Source organism: Artemia franciscana, chromosome 12 (genome assembly GCF_032884065.1).
Source record: "Artemia franciscana chromosome 12, ASM3288406v1, whole genome shotgun sequence".
In the NCBI taxonomy this organism is placed as follows: Eukaryota; Metazoa; Arthropoda; class Branchiopoda; order Anostraca; family Artemiidae; genus Artemia; species Artemia franciscana.
This window is the reverse complement of record NC_088874.1, coordinates 6,891,514-6,910,527: the sequence shown is the minus strand read 5'-3', so window position 1 is coordinate 6,910,527 and position 19,014 is coordinate 6,891,514. Positions and strand designations below refer to the sequence as shown.

At 32.6% G+C, this 19,014-nt stretch overlaps 1 protein-coding gene across 2 annotated transcripts in view; it reads left to right on the top strand.

Moving 5' to 3' along the window:
• The window catches only part of LOC136033621 (leucine-rich repeat-containing protein 15-like), an 85,166-nt gene extending 66,668 nt beyond the window's left edge, over nucleotides 1-18,498 (top strand). For both annotated transcript variants that reach the window (XM_065714410.1, XM_065714411.1), the window contains exon 4: nucleotides 14,518-18,498. In XM_065714410.1, coding sequence (XP_065570482.1) covers nucleotides 14,518-16,170 — 1,653 coding nt within the window. In that variant the 3' untranslated portion in view covers nucleotides 16,171-18,498. The remainder of the gene's footprint in view (nucleotides 1-14,517) is intronic.
• Nucleotides 18,499-19,014: the final 516 nt, after the last annotated feature.

Genomic DNA, 19,014 nt, shown 5'->3' with positions numbered 1-19,014 from the left:
TTTCACACTAATACAAAAGAAGAAAAAAAACTAAAAAAGGTAAAAACTACAAAAAAAACTAAAAAGAAAAAAAACTAAAAAAGCTAAAAAACTAAAAAAAACTAAAAAAGGTAAAAAACTAAAAACTAAAAAAAAACTGAAAAAACTAAAAAAAGGCAAAAACTAAAAAAAAACTAAAAACTAATAAAAAAACTAAAAAAGCTAAAAAACTAAAAAAACTAAAAAAACTAAAAAAAGGTAAAAAACAAAAAAAAAATAAAAACTAAAAAAGAAAAAACTAAAAAAAAGGAAAAAACTGAAAAATAAGAGAAAAAGAAAACTAAAAAAATATTAATAAATATAAAAAACATAAATATAAATATAATATAAATTAGCAATCAACAAAGTACCGAGACACAAATGACGACCGGGACACAGGGAGTATAAATGACGACCAGGACATAAGTAAAAAAAAAAACTAAAAAAACTAAAAAAATGGTAAAAACTACAAAAAAACTAAAAACTAATAAAAAAACTAAAAAATCTAAAAATCTAAATAAACTAAAAAAGAAAAAAAAGAAAAAAGGAAAAAAATAAAGGAGAAAAACAAAACTAAAAAACGAATGTATATACAGACCGGGACACCGGGATACAAATGACGACCGGGACACAGGGAATATAAATGACGACCGGGACACAGGGACACAACTACAATGGGGACGCCGGGGGGCACAGGGGGATATAAATGACGACCGGGACACCGGGACACAAGGAATATAAATGACGCCCGGGACACTCAAAGAGAAATCACAGACTGGAACACCGGGACACAAATGACGACCGGGACACAGGGAATATAAATGACGACCGGGACACAGGGACATAACTACAAAGGGGACGCCGGGGTGCACAGGGGGATATATAAATGACGATGGCGACTCAGGGAATGGTCGATTAGCAATCACCATCAACAAAGCTCAAGGGCAATCATTAGAATCATGAGGTATAGATCTGAATACGGATTGTTTTCCCATGGACCATTATATGTTGCATGTTCAAGAGTCGGTAAACCTGACAATCTATTTATATGCACAGACAATGGGACAGCAAAGAATGTTGTATATTCGCAAGTTTTACGTAGTTAAAAACATATATATATATATATATATATATATATATATATATATATATATATATATATATATATATATATATATATATATATATATATATCTATATTCACAGGTGGGACATAGGGACACAACTACAATGGCGCGTAACTAATATGGCGCGTAACGACTTACGCGCGCGGGGGGGCTTGGGGGGGGGCGCGAAGCGCCCCCACCAACTAGGTGTTGGGGTGGCGCGAAGCGCCACCCCAACAGCTAGTATATATATAAAAATAAGTTGTCTGTGTGTGGATCTGTGGATCAGGTGACGTCATGTTTGTCCGCATATGACGTCTGAATTATTTCACACTAATACAAAAGAAGAAAAAAACTAAAAAAGGTAAAAACTACAAAAAAAACTAAAAAGAAAAAAAAACTAAAAAAGCTAAAAAACTAAAAAAAACTAAAAAAAGGTAAAAATCTAATAACTAAAAAAAAACTGAAAAAAATAAAAAAAGGCAAAAACTACAAAAAAAATAAAAACTAATAAAAAAACTAAAAAAGCTAAAAAACTAAAAAAACTAAAAAAAACTAAAAAAAGGTAAAAAACTAAAAAAAACTAAAAACTAAAAAAGAAAAAAACTAAAAAAAAGGAAAAAACTGAAAAATAAAAGAGGAAAAGAAAACTAAAAAAATATGAATAAATATATATAAAAATAAGTTGTTTGTGGGTTATGTCTGTCTGTCTGTCTGTCGAGTGACGTCGTGTTTGTCCGCATATGACGTCTGAATTATTTCACACTAATACAAAAGAAGAAAAAAAACTAAAAAAGGTAAAAACTACAAAAAAACTAAAAAGAAAAAAAACTAAAAAAGCTAAAAAACTAAAAAAAACTAAAAAAGGTAAAAAACTAAAAACTAAAAAAAACTGAAAAAACTAAAAAAAGGCAAAAACTAAAAAAAAACTAAAAACTAATAAAAAAACTAAAAAAGCTAAAAAACTAAAAAAACTAAAAAAACTAAAAAAAGGTAAAAAACAAAAAAAAAATAAAAACTAAAAAAGAAAAAACTAAAAAAAAGGAAAAAACTGAAAAATAAGAGAAAAAGAAAACTAAAAAAATATTAATAAATATAAAAAACATAAATATAAATATAATATAAATTAGCAATCAACAAAGTACCGAGACACAAATGACGACCGGGACACAGGGAGTATAAATGACGACCAGGACATAAGTAAAAAAAAAAACTAAAAAAACTAAAAAAATGGTAAAAACTACAAAAAAACTAAAAACTAATAAAAAAACTAAAAAATCTAAAAATCTAAATAAACTAAAAAAGAAAAAAAAGAAAAAAGGAAAAAAATAAAGGAGAAAAACAAAACTAAAAAACGAATGTATATACAGACCGGGACACCGGGATACAAATGACGACCGGGACACAGGGAATATAAATGACGACCGGGACACAGGGACACAACTACAATGGGGACGCCGGGGGGCACAGGGGGATATAAATGACGACCGGGACACCGGGACACAAGGAATATAAATGACGCCCGGGACACTCAAAGAGAAATCACAGACTGGAACACCGGGACACAAATGACGACCGGGACACAGGGAATATAAATGACGACCGGGACACAGGGACATAACTACAAAGGGGACGCCGGGGTGCACAGGGGGATATATAAATGACGATGGCGACTCAGGGAATGGTCGATTAGCAATCACCATCAACAAAGCTCAAGGGCAATCATTAGAATCATGAGGTATAGATCTGAATACGGATTGTTTTCCCATGGACCATTATATGTTGCATGTTCAAGAGTCGGTAAACCTGACAATCTATTTATATGCACAGACAATGGGACAGCAAAGAATGTTGTATATTCGCAAGTTTTACGTAGTTAAAAACATATATATATATATATATATATATATATATATATATATATATATATATATATATATATATATATATATATATATATATATATATATATATCTATATTCACAGGTGGGACATAGGGACACAACTACAATGGCGCGTAACTAATATGGCGCGTAACGACTTACGCGCGCGGGGGGGCTTGGGGGGGGGCGCGAAGCGCCCCCACCAACTAGGTGTTGGGGTGGCGCGAAGCGCCACCCCAACAGCTAGTATATATATAAAAATAAGTTGTCTGTGTGTGGATCTGTGGATCAGGTGACGTCATGTTTGTCCGCATATGACGTCTGAATTATTTCACACTAATACAAAAGAAGAAAAAAACTAAAAAAGGTAAAAACTACAAAAAAAACTAAAAAGAAAAAAAAACTAAAAAAGCTAAAAAACTAAAAAAAACTAAAAAAAGGTAAAAATCTAATAACTAAAAAAAAACTGAAAAAAATAAAAAAAGGCAAAAACTACAAAAAAAATAAAAACTAATAAAAAAACTAAAAAAGCTAAAAAACTAAAAAAACTAAAAAAAACTAAAAAAAGGTAAAAAACTAAAAAAACTAAAAACTAAAAAAGAAAAAAACTAAAAAAAAGGAAAAAACTGAAAAATAAAAGAGAAAAAGAAAACTAAAAAAATATGAATAAATATATATAAAAATAAGTTGTTTGTGGGTTATGTCTGTCTGTCTGTCTGTCGAGTGACGTCGTGTTTGTCCGCATATGACGTCTGAATTATTTCACACTAATACAAAAGAAGAAAAAAAACTAAAAAAGGTAAAAACTACAAAAAAAACTAAAAAGAAAAAAAACTAAAAAAGCTAAAAAACTAAAAAAAAACTAAAAAAAGGTAAAAAACTAAAAACTAAAAAAAACTGAAAAACTAAAAAAAGGCAAAAACTAAAAAAAAACTAAAAACTAATAAAAAAACTAAAAAAGCTAAAAAACTAAAAAAACTAAAAAAACTAAAAAAAGGTAAAAAACAAAAAAAAAACTAAAAACTAAAAAAGAAAAAACTAAAAAAAAGGAAAAAACTGAAAAATAAGAGAAAAAGAAAACTAAAAAAATATTAATAAATATAAAAAAGTAAAAAAATGGTAAAAACTACAAAAAAACTAAAAACTAATAAAAAACTAAAAAATCTAAAAATCTAAATAAACTAAAAAAGAAAAAAAAGAAAAAAGGAAAAAAATAAAGGAGAAAAACAAAACTAAAAAACGAATGTATATACAGACCGGGACACCGGGATACAAATGACGACCGGGACACAGGGAATATAAATGACGACCGGGACACAGGGACACAACTACAATGGGGACGCCGGGGGGCACAGGGGGATATAAATGACGACCGGGACACCGGGACACAAGGAATATAAATGACGCCCGGGACACTCAAAGAGAAATCACAGACTGGAACACCGGGACACAAATGACGACCGGGACACAGGGAATATAAATGACGACCGGGACACAGGGACATAACTACAAAGGGGACGCCGGGGTGCACAGGGGGATATATAAATGACGATGGCGACTCAGGGAATGGTCGATTAGCAATCACCATCAACAAAGCTCAAGGGCAATCATTAGAAACATGAGGTATAGATCTGAATACGGATTGTTTTCCCATGGACCATTATATGTTGCATGTTCAAGAGTCGGTAAACCTGACAATCTATTTATATGCACAGACAATGGGACAGCAAAGAATGTTGTATATTCGCAAGTTTTACGTAGTTAAAAACATATATATATATATATATATATATATATATATATATATATATATATATATATATATATATATATATATATATATATATATATCTATCTATATTCACAGGTGGGACATAGGGACACAACTACAATGGCGCGTAACTAATATGGCGCGTAACGACTTACGCGCGCGGGGGGGCTTGGGGGGGGGCGCAAAGCGCCCCCACCAACTAGGTGTTGGGGTGGCGCGAAGCGCCACCCCAACAGCTAGTATATATATAATTATGTCTTTGCTTTTTGTTTCTTGGTTTTGGAATCAAGCTTTTCATTAAGCTCATCTGTTTGTTTATTTAAGTATGATTGTCATGCTTTCTGTATTCTTTTCTTCTGTTTCTTTTATTTCACTGAGTATCAAGAATCTGTTGATTTCGAACTTTAGAAAGTAGACCACTTGATAGAAGTTCTAGGTAGCATTCATCTATTACGTGCGATTCCCGAGATGGTCTCTGAGAGCGTTGTGTTATCATTTTTTTTTTTTTTTTTTTTATTCTACAGTAAGCCTTCTTCTGCTTATCTTTGCATTCTTATTGTTTTCTCCGTAAATATCTTGAAATCAATGTTCTCTGATGCCCTCTGTTATTAATACATCACCTTAAAAAAAAGAAGCAAAAGCTAATCTTCTTTTAATAAATAGTATGCAAGAGACTAGTAGATGTGGAGATGCGTCAATAAAAAACAGTAATTTATTTCAAAAACTTGTTTCTGTTGAAGAAGGAAAATTATAAGGAAAAACAAAAACCGTTCTTTTTTTATAGCCTACAAAACCCCTACTCATGTCATTTCCATGGTTATGATGCTATTCCTACTACCAGCTGCCAGGGCTAACTTCAGACAGTTCAATTGTCTAAATCTTATTTCCTCTGTTTTTGTTTCCGAGAGAAGGCATTTAACATTTTCGATCTAAGGCCACAGAGAATAAAAGTTTTGATTACTTTGATACCACTTCAATATTGCCAGATAGTAGCACTAATAGAAGAAAAGGCCCACGTTCTCACAATAAAATACTTTTGAATCTCAGTCTACAAGAAGTCATTCTCTACTAAGTGACTGACTTGTTGACCTAAAAAGCTCTAACGATCCTATCTAGCTTCTAGACTGAAAAAGAACTGTTGTATTGAATCACGTGAGCAGCGTATATAAAATACTTTTTTCTAGGCAAAAACATAGCGGGTGATGCATATGAAGAAACTAATTATACTGTACGTCGAGAGGTATAAAAGTTATTTTTTCCTCACGTTTTTTACATCTATAAGAAAATCGTTACGGTGAAAAAGAATAACACAGGAGAGTGAGAAACAGAGTGTGGGGATTGGGGTTTGGGCCCCTCGAGATCCCAAACTCTCTCAAATTTCATGTTACTTCTTATTGAATTATATTTTTTTATTATTCACCCCCCCCCTTAAAAATAGCAACAGTCTTGCGTATGTGCCTGGAATTGTGTATGTATTGATAAACAGATGAATGTCTCTATGATTTGCTAGAGATTCTGCTGTAAGACAATATTTATATCATTGTCAAGAACGTATCCAAGGAGGGGGGGGGGGGGGAACAGGGTTTGAACCCCTCAAAATTTTGTCCGACTCGTAGAAACATAACAAAAACGCATCTAAACAAATTTTAATGCGTTTTTCAAGGTCAACCCGGCTCTAAATTGGTACTTGGAGAAATCATGGGAAGGTAAACAGAAAGGGCGTGCAAAAGCGCACGATTGCTGCCTCTCCCCCCCCCCCGTTGCATTTCCTGGATGAAGGGCCATGACACGGAGATAAGAGCCACCAGGGACGGTAAAGTCCAGTGCTGTGGACTTTTTACTTTATCCTTGTTGTTGATTTATTTTTATTTCATTACAGTAAACTACTAACTACAATTTTAAAGACAAAAGATTTTATTTCACGACGAAACAAACACTAATCACATCAATTCAAATTTTTTGACAAAGGCCTTTGAAATTCCTTTTTAATGACGATTCATAGAAATGTAATTAAAAATCAATGGGTGGGGTGATTTTGATGTTTAACGATCCTTTTTAAAATGAAAGATACTAAAAAATATTTTTCAAATCTAGGTGGCAATTGCATCCTCCCCCCCAAAAAGTGGTGCCTTTTATTATATAAATTGTCTATAGATTATCTATGGATGTATTACACATCAAATAAATAATGATTGGAATACCAAAATTGATTGGATGACTTGCGACAATTTTTGTCTATTGTCATTGTGTTTGAAGACAGCATTTGAGACCCGCTGTTGCATCTTAAATTGCGTTTTTTCGCTGTCATCGGATATCCTGCTATGAATACTAAACGTTTTTTAGCTTCCGGAACAAAGACTAAATAATTTTATCCATTCTTATACTTTCGGCCAAAAGTAGCAAAAAAAATCATCAATCTTATTCTATTTTGCTAATGAAAGTAGTTTTGTTCAAATGAATTTTTGAACAGAGGAAACACGGACACGCGTAGACTTAGGTCAAAATTAGCAGGGGAGGGATGGTTAGAGAACAGTTAATGAGGGGGGGGGGTGTAAGAAGCAAAAGGGAGATTTTGGCTAAAGGTTTTTATTTTATTTTACGATTTTTTGCAAAGTTTTGAACTTCTTTTGTACGATCAATTGAAAAAGTTCAAACTTAAATTATATAAAATAAACTTTAAAACGTTAATCGAAACAAAAAATGAAGAACTATTTATCTCTTAACCTATTCCTTTACATAATTTTATTGTTAATATAGATTGATAATCACTAAAACTTTGCTAACCAAAACAGCATTCATTAAACTGAAACATTTCATAATATGGAAAAAATTGCAAGAAAAATAACAAGAAAAGTTTTTCATAGGAAAAAAACATCATTGCTGGGCGCTTATTTAGTCGATTTTATTCCGAGGAATTGTCCACTTTTCACCACTTTGTGTTCATCTGGGTGTGCCGCAGAGTTATGTCAAGGTGTGGTGCAGTTCCACCATACTTGGTGCAGTTCCTACGACGTTTGGCACAGTTCCACCATGCTTGGCATGCGCCACCTGGTGAGCATGATTTCTGAACGACGACCCCTACTTGTATTCTTTTAAGCTATCTTCCATTACTTTATATCCTATTTATAATGAGTTATGTCTCCGACGAAGGTAAATATAAGGAAAGTTTAAAAGTTTAAAGAGGGAAGTTTGGCAAAATAAAAAAAAAAACTGAAATTGGGTGGCCAAAAAGAAAAGCTGCAACTTATTTAATCACCATCAGTTTATTATGTTAAAAATAGCTTGAACTGATTGAAAAATAGCTTGAATTGTAACACGATGAGTGAAACAGTGAGTGCATGTGGCTCCGTCTACCCCCTCCCCCTCAAAAGCTGTCCACTTTAAATTTGAAAATATGCCTCATCGTACTTACAATTATAATTATCGTAAAAAGCTTACTCAAGTTTGATTGTAGGATACAGTCTCTGTTTCCACGTGCCATTTTACATAAAAAACGGAAATCTGATCATCCAGTGAACAAGGATGACCGGATGCTAGGTAAGCAAAAAATATTCTGCTCACTTTGTGTTCAAGCTATAGAAGTTCTGAAGTAACAAGAGCTAATGCTTACACCTGATGAATGAATGAGTAGATGAATGAAATTTATTTCCCATTTCTAGCAAATTACAGACGGAGCAGTGATAAATGAATTAAAGAAGAGGAAAAAGAAAATAATAACACATAATGAAATATAACACAACAAAAAAGAAGATCATCCAGTAAATCAACTAAAACAAAGAGATCAATTACATTCGGCACAAAATATATAAATTACGCTGAACTTATACATTATACGACAAATGAGTTATACTTAAGAAAAAGACGCTTAAAAATCATGGTTTAGATCAAAGGAATTTTTGAATTTATTTTTTCTTTTAATAAAGGCAATATCGGGTTCTGTAGCTCAATGTTTTGAGATTACTCCTGCTATTCTGACCGAAAGGTGGGGTATTAAGGAGGTTCCTACAATATTTATAATAATAAGAATAGATAGTGCTTGTATCCTCTCCCGACAGGATTGGCAAAAAGGGAGATAACGACAGAGTATGCAGCATAATAGACACACTTTAAAAGTGTGAAAGTAAAAAATGGTCAAATAATAGGTTTAAAGAAACATACTGTAGAGCTAGACAGAAGAAAAAAAGGTAAAAAAAGAAAAATGAACTAAAATTTTAATATTTAATAAAACATAATATTTAATAGACCCTTATATTAAATGTTTATTAGGAAACAATTTGTGCTCAATCAATATCAACGATACAGAAAAAGGTAAAGATGTAACAAGGGTTTTTCGGAAGTGGTACAAGTAATTTGAGATTACATAAGTTCTTAATGCTTGGAAATACACAGAACAGCTGAATCTTACTTAAAAATAGCAAGATTTTGAATGCCTTTAAAGGTTATGGTATTTTCTAATTAAGCATCAGTAATGGGAAGAGTTATATTTCCCATTGTGTATCAATGATGGGGATAGTAATCAAACAAGCTTACCCAGTGTTAACACAGTAATGCTTTTAGGTGAGAGGCAGCATTACTTTTCTGTTTGGCTATTATGTATATCACCAAGTTTTTAGGGTAGTACGATACCTTAAAAATTATTTTGCAAGCGTCGACCAACCGTCTGAAAGACAAAGGGTCCATTAGCGAATTCTTCAAGGGGACTACCTGTCTTTAAAAGCTGTCGAAAATTTGTTTGAATGTCAAATTTGACTGAAAAGACAGTGAAATTCCATTTTCTTTTTGTCGATGAGTTTATCAATCAAACTGGGATGCACTATATAGAACTCCCAAAGTGGTCAAAATACTCAAATGATACTAATTTGACTAATTATAAGCTTTTTTGGAGCAGGTGCGCCAGAACATTTTTAGGAACTGCCCTTTCCTGAGCTTTAAAAAGGAACTTCAAAACTCAAAAAGCAAAAACTCAAACTTTCTGATAATGTAAGTTTCATTGGAACTATGTATCTCTGTCTTCAGCATAAAACGGGAGAAAAGTTGGTTAATTTCAACAGCAATGATAAATTACATATCTAGCTGAAGAAGAATCCATGGGAAAACAAATCAAAAAATGAACGATAAAAATTGACTCAATTTGTTAAAAAAAATCTAGTAGTTGATTTCAGGATTAAAAAACAGCACAAGGAGGGATGTAAATCATTAAACTTGGGGAGGAAGTATTTGAAGAGTTAGACTGGAAGTTAAAAAAAAAAAAAAAAAAAAAAAAAAAAAAAAAAAAAAAAAAAAAAAAAAAAAAAAAAAAAAAAACATGCCTTTGATGTTCAATAAGTTAAAAGTATTTAAATAATATAATTCGAAATAATTTTAATTGATATAAAATTAATAACGAACTTCTCAATGTCATCAGAAGCTAGAAGAAATAAAAAATATTTGGTAAGAACTCTAAAATATCTTGTCGCTAAAAATTGGCATTTTTCACACGAAGTCCTGTGTAAACCCCAGGCTAGTTTTACAAGATAAAATATTGGAAAGCAGCCATAGTTTATATGGCTAAAAATCGAAATAGAAAATAGTAAACATGGAAAAAGTAGCCTTTTTTCTATAGCAATAGCAATATACTAGTGTCCATAGAAGTATCAACCCCAGGTTAGGTTTACAAGATAGAAAATCTGATTGTAGCCATACATGAAGCTAATAGGAAAAATAATTTTTTTTATTAAAAAAGAAAAATAAAAGGAAAATAAAAGTAGCGATAAATGATACGGCCAAAAGTAGAAATGACAAATAGTAAATTTAGAAATAAGTAGCCATTTTCAATATTGATAATAAAATTTCTATTGTCCACCAAAAGTTTATTCACCTCTCTGAAGATGTGCACATTTTGAGATGTCATCTTCCATTCATTTACACCATGTTTTAGATAAAAAAAAAAATCAAGATTAACTCTTTGCCATAAACAATACCAATTAAATTTTAAACTAGACAAGACAAATGAAAAAAAAAGCGTCATGTTATAATACAAATGGACAATAAATAGTTCTGAAACGAAAGATATTTTAAAATGCGCATATTATTAAAATAGCTATATAACTTGTTTGAAATCTTTGTAGGATAGAAAAAAATTATACCTAGAATCACAATTTCTGCAAAATGAGACATTAAAGCTGATTCTTCGTAAAAAAAAGGCTTATTTTTTGGTCGTGAACAAAATAAACTATATATATGATACAGGTAATTAATTTTTACTCCTAAAAAAGAAAATTTGTGCACACACTTCATCATTCTATTTTAAAGTAGAAGTGTCAATTTAAATTTCCAAAATTGAATGCTTTTTATACATTGACCGACAAAGAAAGTAAGAATTCTTTCTAAGATTTGACAAGACAAAGAGAAATGACTGAATAGGTGGCAAGTATATAATTTGAGTTATATATTTGCACATATGTGGATGTTGGGTTATATATGTGCACATATGGAGGTCAAATATGTGGACAGTATGAAGTTAGGAAGCGATTCTTACTACTTAATATGCACAATACCAGTACCTAACACAATAGGCATGCAGACCCACTATATTGTAAAATCAGTAATTTATTTCAAGACTAAAAAATAATGTAAGGACAGAAAAAAATCATAAAATTTTGGGAGAAAGTATATCAAGAGTTAGACTGGAAGGTAAAACAAAAAATGACTAGCCTGGCACATCAACTAAGCAAACCTTTAATATTCAATAAGTTAAAAGTATTTAAATATTATAATTTGAAATAATTTTTTATCATTATATTTTAAAGTAGAAACGGAAATTTAAATTCCCAAAACTGAGTGCTTTTTATCCATTGACCGACAAAGAAAATAAGAATATTACTTTCTTATTACTACTTACTAAGTTACTTAATAAGAAAGTAATTATTACTTTCTATTACTTCTAATAAATAAAGATATTTCTTAAATTGAAATAAAAACAATATAAAAACAAGAATTTCTCCCTGAAAAAGTGGTTTACGCCAAAAAAAAGCCAGGTCACAATACAATTGGCCAAGGTAAGCCGTCGTGTCTACTCGAAAAATTTTGCCGCCAGTCATTATTAAAAATAAGCCATTCTGGTGGAAGATAAGGCAGTAATGGCGACACTGAGAAGCGTGTCAATACTGCAGTAGTTCACATTACAGTCAGTGTCATTGGATCATTGTCTCGCTGCACGCGTGCGCGCGTATTCCAACCTTTGTTTCTGTGTTGGTGAGTGGGTGTGACTGTGCACAAATACACACTTAGATGTTATGAAAATGTGTATTTAAATATTTGTCATTAAAATCTCTTATGGCCCCAGAATTTTGCTGCACGACCATAATTGGAGTCGTGACTCATAATTTAAGAATTCCTGATCCAGGGGATAAAGGCTAGAGCATTAAATCGCAGTTGCTTCTTCACTAATATAAGAAAGATTTTCAAAAATCAAGTAAATTTTGATACCATGTTAATCAGAGACTGCGCCAACGAGGACAATTGAAAAAGGTTGTTTGTTTTTATCGCACAAATAAATTAGCTTGACATTTGGTCCACTTGTGCCTTCAAAGGCACCCAAGTCAACAAGAAGAAGCTCACAATCATTCCCCCAATGTGCTGCTGCGATATGTGCTGCTCTATTTGAGGGACTTTGCACAAATCGTTGATCATTAAATTAAGGATGTTATCTTCATGGTATCACTGATGACATATCTGATCGGATCAAAAATTTTATGATTCACAGTGGTCTTATTCTTATAACAAATTAACTTACCTGACTTGAAATACTAAAGTGCATATAACAACCATTTGGGCGATTACTTTCGTCTATTAAATAGAAAAATTACGATTGAGTGATACATTTATTATCCTATTGCCATGGATGTAGCTAGAAAATGCAAGGAGGCTGCTAGCCTCACTAGTAAACTAAATTGATAAAATGTGTAATAAGAACGGACAAAGTCGTATTATTTGAGGTTTGAGTATCAAACATTCTCCTTCCCCCGTTAAATATTCGTGCTAAAGTCCAAGGTCATTACAATTTTCTTATCTGTATGTATATACATTTAGTTTAGTGACCAAAAGATTGAATACATGAGCATTTGCACACATTAAAGACTGAACTCAGAGCTGTTGTTGTTTACTCCTACACGTGTTTCCGACTTCTAACCCTGTCTCCCCGAGTGGATATGCGTTAATCAGGGATATGGATCCCTGCCTCCCCGAGTTAATTATCCATGGGTGCATCCTTCCTAGATTCTCAGGCATGCTGACAGAAATTTATTTCGGGGGTAAATACAAACCCTGAAGTAGCCACTCAGGCACGCCAGCAGGAATTCATTACAGGGAAAATTACAGACCCTAAACTAGCTATTGGGTTGTTGAAAAACACAATGAAAAAGTGGCTGACAATGAATTGGGCCCAATTTTGGGGCTGTAGTTGTATTTCTTGTTTTGGAGTTTATTTTGTGTTGTTGTTCACGTTGTAGGCTTTGTTTTGTGTGATTTTCTCTGTCTTTTCATTTGTCAGACTTTTCAGTAAATAAATAAATATCAAGTAGACTATGTAAAAAAATGAGGCGACTTATGTAGGAATCATAAAAAAATTCGCTATTTCAGTTCGAGTAAACTGGCACAAGGCCTTCCACGTATACACTTACATTTAGTTTACAAACTTGACATTGGTGAGTATGTTTTACTAAGCAACATTTTTGCTCAATATGACAGGTAAAACAAAACAAAGAAAAAAGTGCGGTTTTTATCCAGAACAGCTTTTGACGACCAGTTTTTTTTATACGTACCCCAATTTAACATTTGGCTTTTTTATCTTAGACCCCATGGATATTTTAAGCTCACATTTTAAGACTCTTTAGAAAAAAGTGGTGACATTCTTTTTAATTTTTTTTTTTACAGTTCTTAAAGATCTTTTACAGTCGTGGTAATTAGAAAATCTAAACATGCTATAGTAAATCATCCCATTATTAATGCCTCTCAATTAGTCTTGGCTTAATATTTGCTCTTTTATGGCAAAATATACCGATTATCATATAACAACCGAAAACTTTTATCTATTGTTATGGCTACCGGGCAGCCACAATTTGCATACCCTTGTACTAAATAAAATGAAAAAATCAAGTTTTTTAACTGAAAGTAAGAAGCGACTTTAAAACTTTAAACGAACAGAAATTACTCCGTATATTAAGGGGGCTTTTCCCTCTTCAACGCCCCGCTCTTTACGCTAAAGTTTGACTCTTTCTCTCAACTCTACTTTTTAAAACAGTATAACCATTATATGTAGTGACTTTCTTCTAAAATAAATGGACCTTGTATTGCCTAAGAACTATTCAATAAGAGGGACTAATTAAAGGGACTACTTTTATAGGTATTACAGTAATTACAATTAGTGCAGAAGACAAACTTCATAAAATGACTATTAGTAATACTAAAATAGATAATAAATAGATAAACGTTTAACCCTTAGGTTTTCTTTTCAGGGACTAGTGGTGGGTCCCTGAACTTTAGCGAACCACGAACTGTTTGATAGCATTGAAAAGATACTGATTTTCTTTTCAGTTTCTTATCACCAACACTAAACTACATTTTTTTCTCGATTATTTATGGTGTGAGTTAATGATAAAGTTTGACAAAAAATTAGTTTCAAGTTCATAGGAACAGTACTGTTTGCTTGCAGCTTCAATAACAATGTAAGATTGACATAATCACATTATTTATTTTTCAGAGCTTCTTGAAACTAGAAGAACTCAGAATAACAGACTCAGCAGTACCAGCAATTGGTCACCATTCATTTTGGGGACTCAAAAGCCTGCGAATACTAGACCTTAGCAGCAACAACATATCAGCGTTGTCAGAAACCAATTTCCGAACTTTAGACTCTCTTCGGGAGCTAAATTTGGATGATAATGTAATTCGCTCAATACCTTCTGCGACTTTCCGCTATTTAGTGATGCTTCAGAAGCTGAGACTTGCAAGAAATATGATTAACCAATTGGTGTCGAGACAGTTTTTTGGTTTAAAAAGACTTGAGTTTTTGGATTTGGGTGGTAATCAATTAGGCGATCTGGATGCAGATGTGTTTAAAGATATCAGACGACTCAAGACATTGCAACTTCGTGATACGGGCTTGACTTATATAAATCGTTATTTATTATATATCCTGCCCGAATTGGAAAACCTGGACCTTGGGGAAAATCAGTTAAAATACTTAGAAAAAGGAATATTTTCTGAGACAAAAAGGCTGAAAAATTTGAACTTGGACAGCAATTTTCTGACAGTTTTAACAAGTGGGATGTTTCAGGGATTGAATTTGCACGCTTTGGAGTTGCAGAATAATCGTATTATTAAACTGGGGCCTGATACTTTTCACAATACAACCGTGAAAACTCTAAATCTGGGCTATAATCGCTTGGAGGATTTGGAAGCAAATATTTTTGTGCCACTGAAAAATTTGAGTGAACTAGTACTGTCTGGTAACAGAATTGAAGTGAAAATCTTGTGGCAGGAAGTTGTGGGTCCACGCTCTGGCCTAGAGCTTCGCCGTTTACATTTGGCAGATTGTAACTTGGGCAAAGACTATTTCCTAAGTGAAGATTTTTTTACGATCCAACCAGGATTACGTGGTTTAAATCTATCAGGGAATTTTTTTCATGAATTTCCCATAAAGCTTATTAGCCCATTAGAACAGTTGAACTTTTTAGACCTATCTCGGAATTCTATACAAGGAATAAATAGTAACGCAACATCATTATTACATAAGATGAGAAATTTAAAGAAACTTTATATTCATTCAAATCCTTGGCGGTGTGAAGCCTGTCAAATTCAAGATTTATTATTATATATTCAGGGAAGCTCTACAATACGCCCCCTCTGTGAAAATGATACAGAAAGTATCGTGTGTCCTAAATGTAATTCTCCATATAACATGTCTGGCACGCCACTAATAGCATTATCTATTGCAGCGTTGCCAAATTGCTTAGCCAATTCTGTTGCTGAAATTGACCCGATAATAAAAGGCGAAGAAGTTAAATTATTCCAAGCTTCCGGAATGACACAAAAAATAGTGGTGATCTTGGCTTTAAGTACAGGATGTGGTTTATTAATTTTGGCCGGCGCTTGTATACTAGCGTTTAGTTTATCTTCTCGGCGTCATCGGGCTGTTTATTACACGCATGAAGAAAGTAAATCAAACATTTCTGAAAAAACAAACGCGTATTTTGAGAATGACCGTGAGATTAGTGAAATGGAAGTAAAAATGAAGTTACTTGACATAAATGAAATTATGAGATCAGCAATGAAAAAAGGAGCTGCTAAAAATCAACCGAAAACCAAAACTATAGGGGTGACAGCAAATCATCGATTAAATGAATATATTTAAAGTGATTATAATTTGCGAATATTCGTCATGGTGGAATGTATCAGGAAGTGCTAAGATTACATTTGGATCAGTACTAAGATTACTACAGTGCTAAGATTACTATTTTGGATCCCTCTAAATAAAGATAAACCATACGTACCCTAAAAAAATGGAAAGAGAGTCCTCACTTCTTGTAAACCAAAAATATCTGGTAAATATTTCGCAGTACATATAATTGACTTGCCAATAAAATGAACATACCACTCAAAGCGTTTTTTATGGTTTTTACGAATATAATAATCGCTTGCATCCGCAAATCCAAGCACTTTTTGAGCTCCTAAAAATGACCAAAATATAGGGTATAAAAAAGGTCTAAGGCATTGTTCATAAACTTTAAAACATTGGTCTCAAACTTACTGTTTCATTATAAATCCATTTTTTTAATGTTATATAATCCACAAGTACTGATTTCCCACGATTAAGTTGGATAAATAAATTTTATCTTGCCGTTTTCTTCTTCCTTGACGCAGAACTTTCAATTAAAGTAGGCGTTTTCGGTCGTTTTCGAAAAAATAATACTACATTTTCTCAGCGCCAAAATTATTTATAGTTAGGTTGGCTTAGTTAGGTCAAAAAGTCCTTAAATTTGAATTTGCTATAGAAGCGATTATTATATTCGAAAGAACATAAAAAAGGCATCGAGTGGTACGTTCACTTTATTGGTAAGTCAATTATATGAACTGCAAAATATTTACGAAATGTCAAAAGGACAAAATATTCTAGTTCTTGAATAAATCAGGACTACAATGTTTCACAAGTATTCAAGGTGAAGTAATTGCATATTATAAGAAATTTTAAAATTTCGGGGAAAATTTTCGAAAAATATAAGATCATTCGGATACTAATGCAATTATTTACTCGTTGTTTCAGTTGCTTCAATTTAGGAATATTAAGTTGAAACAAGAGAGTGACATATGGCAAAGTGCAATGGACATATATCATTTTGGCTATATAATTGCACACTAGGGTGGGGAGGGGGTAAAGTAGAGCGCTTTTAGGAATGAAATAAGCAATCCTAAAATAGCGCAATTATAACATTCTTGAAAAAGGTGTACTTTACTTTGCCTCCAACAACACCTAATGTGCAAATATACACCCCAAATTGTATATTTCCCATTCATTTTTCTACACGTCACTCTTTTGCTTTAACTTTATGCACAACAACTAAAATGCCTTTTAAATGGTGGTGCAGACATAAGGAAAGGGAGCATCCCCCCTGTAAACCCAAAGATACATAAGAAATACATGTTTTTAACGCTTGAATAAATAGGCTGCATTTATAAATGCTCAAAGACAAGCAAAGGATTTTACATTTTGTAAGGAAATATCGGCGGAAATTTTGAGAAACAAGTAAATCATTCTTCTAGAGAAATGAATTTTTTTTATTTAAGAATATCTTATGGTGTATTTTTACTTGCTCAGTAAGCGTTGTTTTCTTTAACTCAGGAAAATTTTGCTGCAATTGCGCTCCAAACATTCATGGGTATTAAGCCCCTAAATAATTTGGATACAAAAGCCGTTTAGTATACCTATTTGAATAAATGCTCTTGATGTCCCTTCAAAGAAAAAACAAACACTAAAATCTATTTCAAGAGATTAATATTGTTTGTGGTTCCAATTAAAAGAACCCCAATTCCGATTAAAAAAAAAAGTTCCCTTGTTCTCACATAATACGTAGAAAAATTGATTGTTTTAAGATGTTAACCCATTAAAATCAAAACAACCAATTAAAATTGATTGTTTTAAAATTGATTACTTCTGCCTTCTGTTTTTATATACCAAAACGTTAATTTCTGCTCAAAGCATTCGAGGGCAACAAAACCCCTTATGCATCGATTTCTGATATTGTATATACGTGAATAAATAGTTAAAGCTATCAAGGCCGTATCCAGGATTTATGTTTGGAGGGGGGGGTAGTATAAAAAATTTAAAATGTAAAAGATGTGTTCTTATGCATTTTTATTACGTTTTTACAAGCTGAACTAACATTTCAGAGGAGAGGGGTTCAAACCCTCTAACCCCTCCCCTGGATACGACCTTGATGCTCTATTTAATAAGTTCATTTAACTTTATCCCCTGTATCTATCCCAAAGAGTTGCAAGAGATTTTTGTAATTTACTAGTCCTTATTATATTTAGAGTGATGTATATAAATATATTTGTGCAGGAGGAAGACATGAATACATTTTAATTTGTGTCATTTTTTTTTTCATTTATATAAGGAGTACTGTGTACGTTGTTAATAAAAGGAAAGTGCCTAAATTTGAAAAATAAAAACATTCTAAGTCTATTGTCTTGTAAATCGTAGACTATTTAGCTACCATTCTGGTGTTACTTCTATTCCCTGGATTTAAATTAAGGTGCTGTTGCATTATACCGAACACAGTCGAGAAGTTTCCTGAGTGCAAGATCTAAAGAAACCGGTTTTATAGCCACAAAGACAAATGACGTATGACAGAAAGCATTGGAATTGTATAATTTGGGCTATATATTTTCGCATTAGGGGGGGGGGGGTAAGGTTAGGTTACTTTACTCCCAACCCTACCCCCACCCCCCTAACGTGTAAATATATAGCCTAAATTATCTAAGGTTAGATTAGGGTACTTTACCCCTACCCCTCTAATGTGCAAATATATAGCCCAAATTATATTATCATATACTACTGCTATTACTAACAACTCACAGCAGCACCAAGTCCCCTGAGGCCAACACAGCTACGCACGATCTATTAGTATCCCAACCTATTCAAAGCCTCCCTCTTTACACAGTCCCAGGAAATTCTCCTTTCCTTTAAATACTTCTTTAT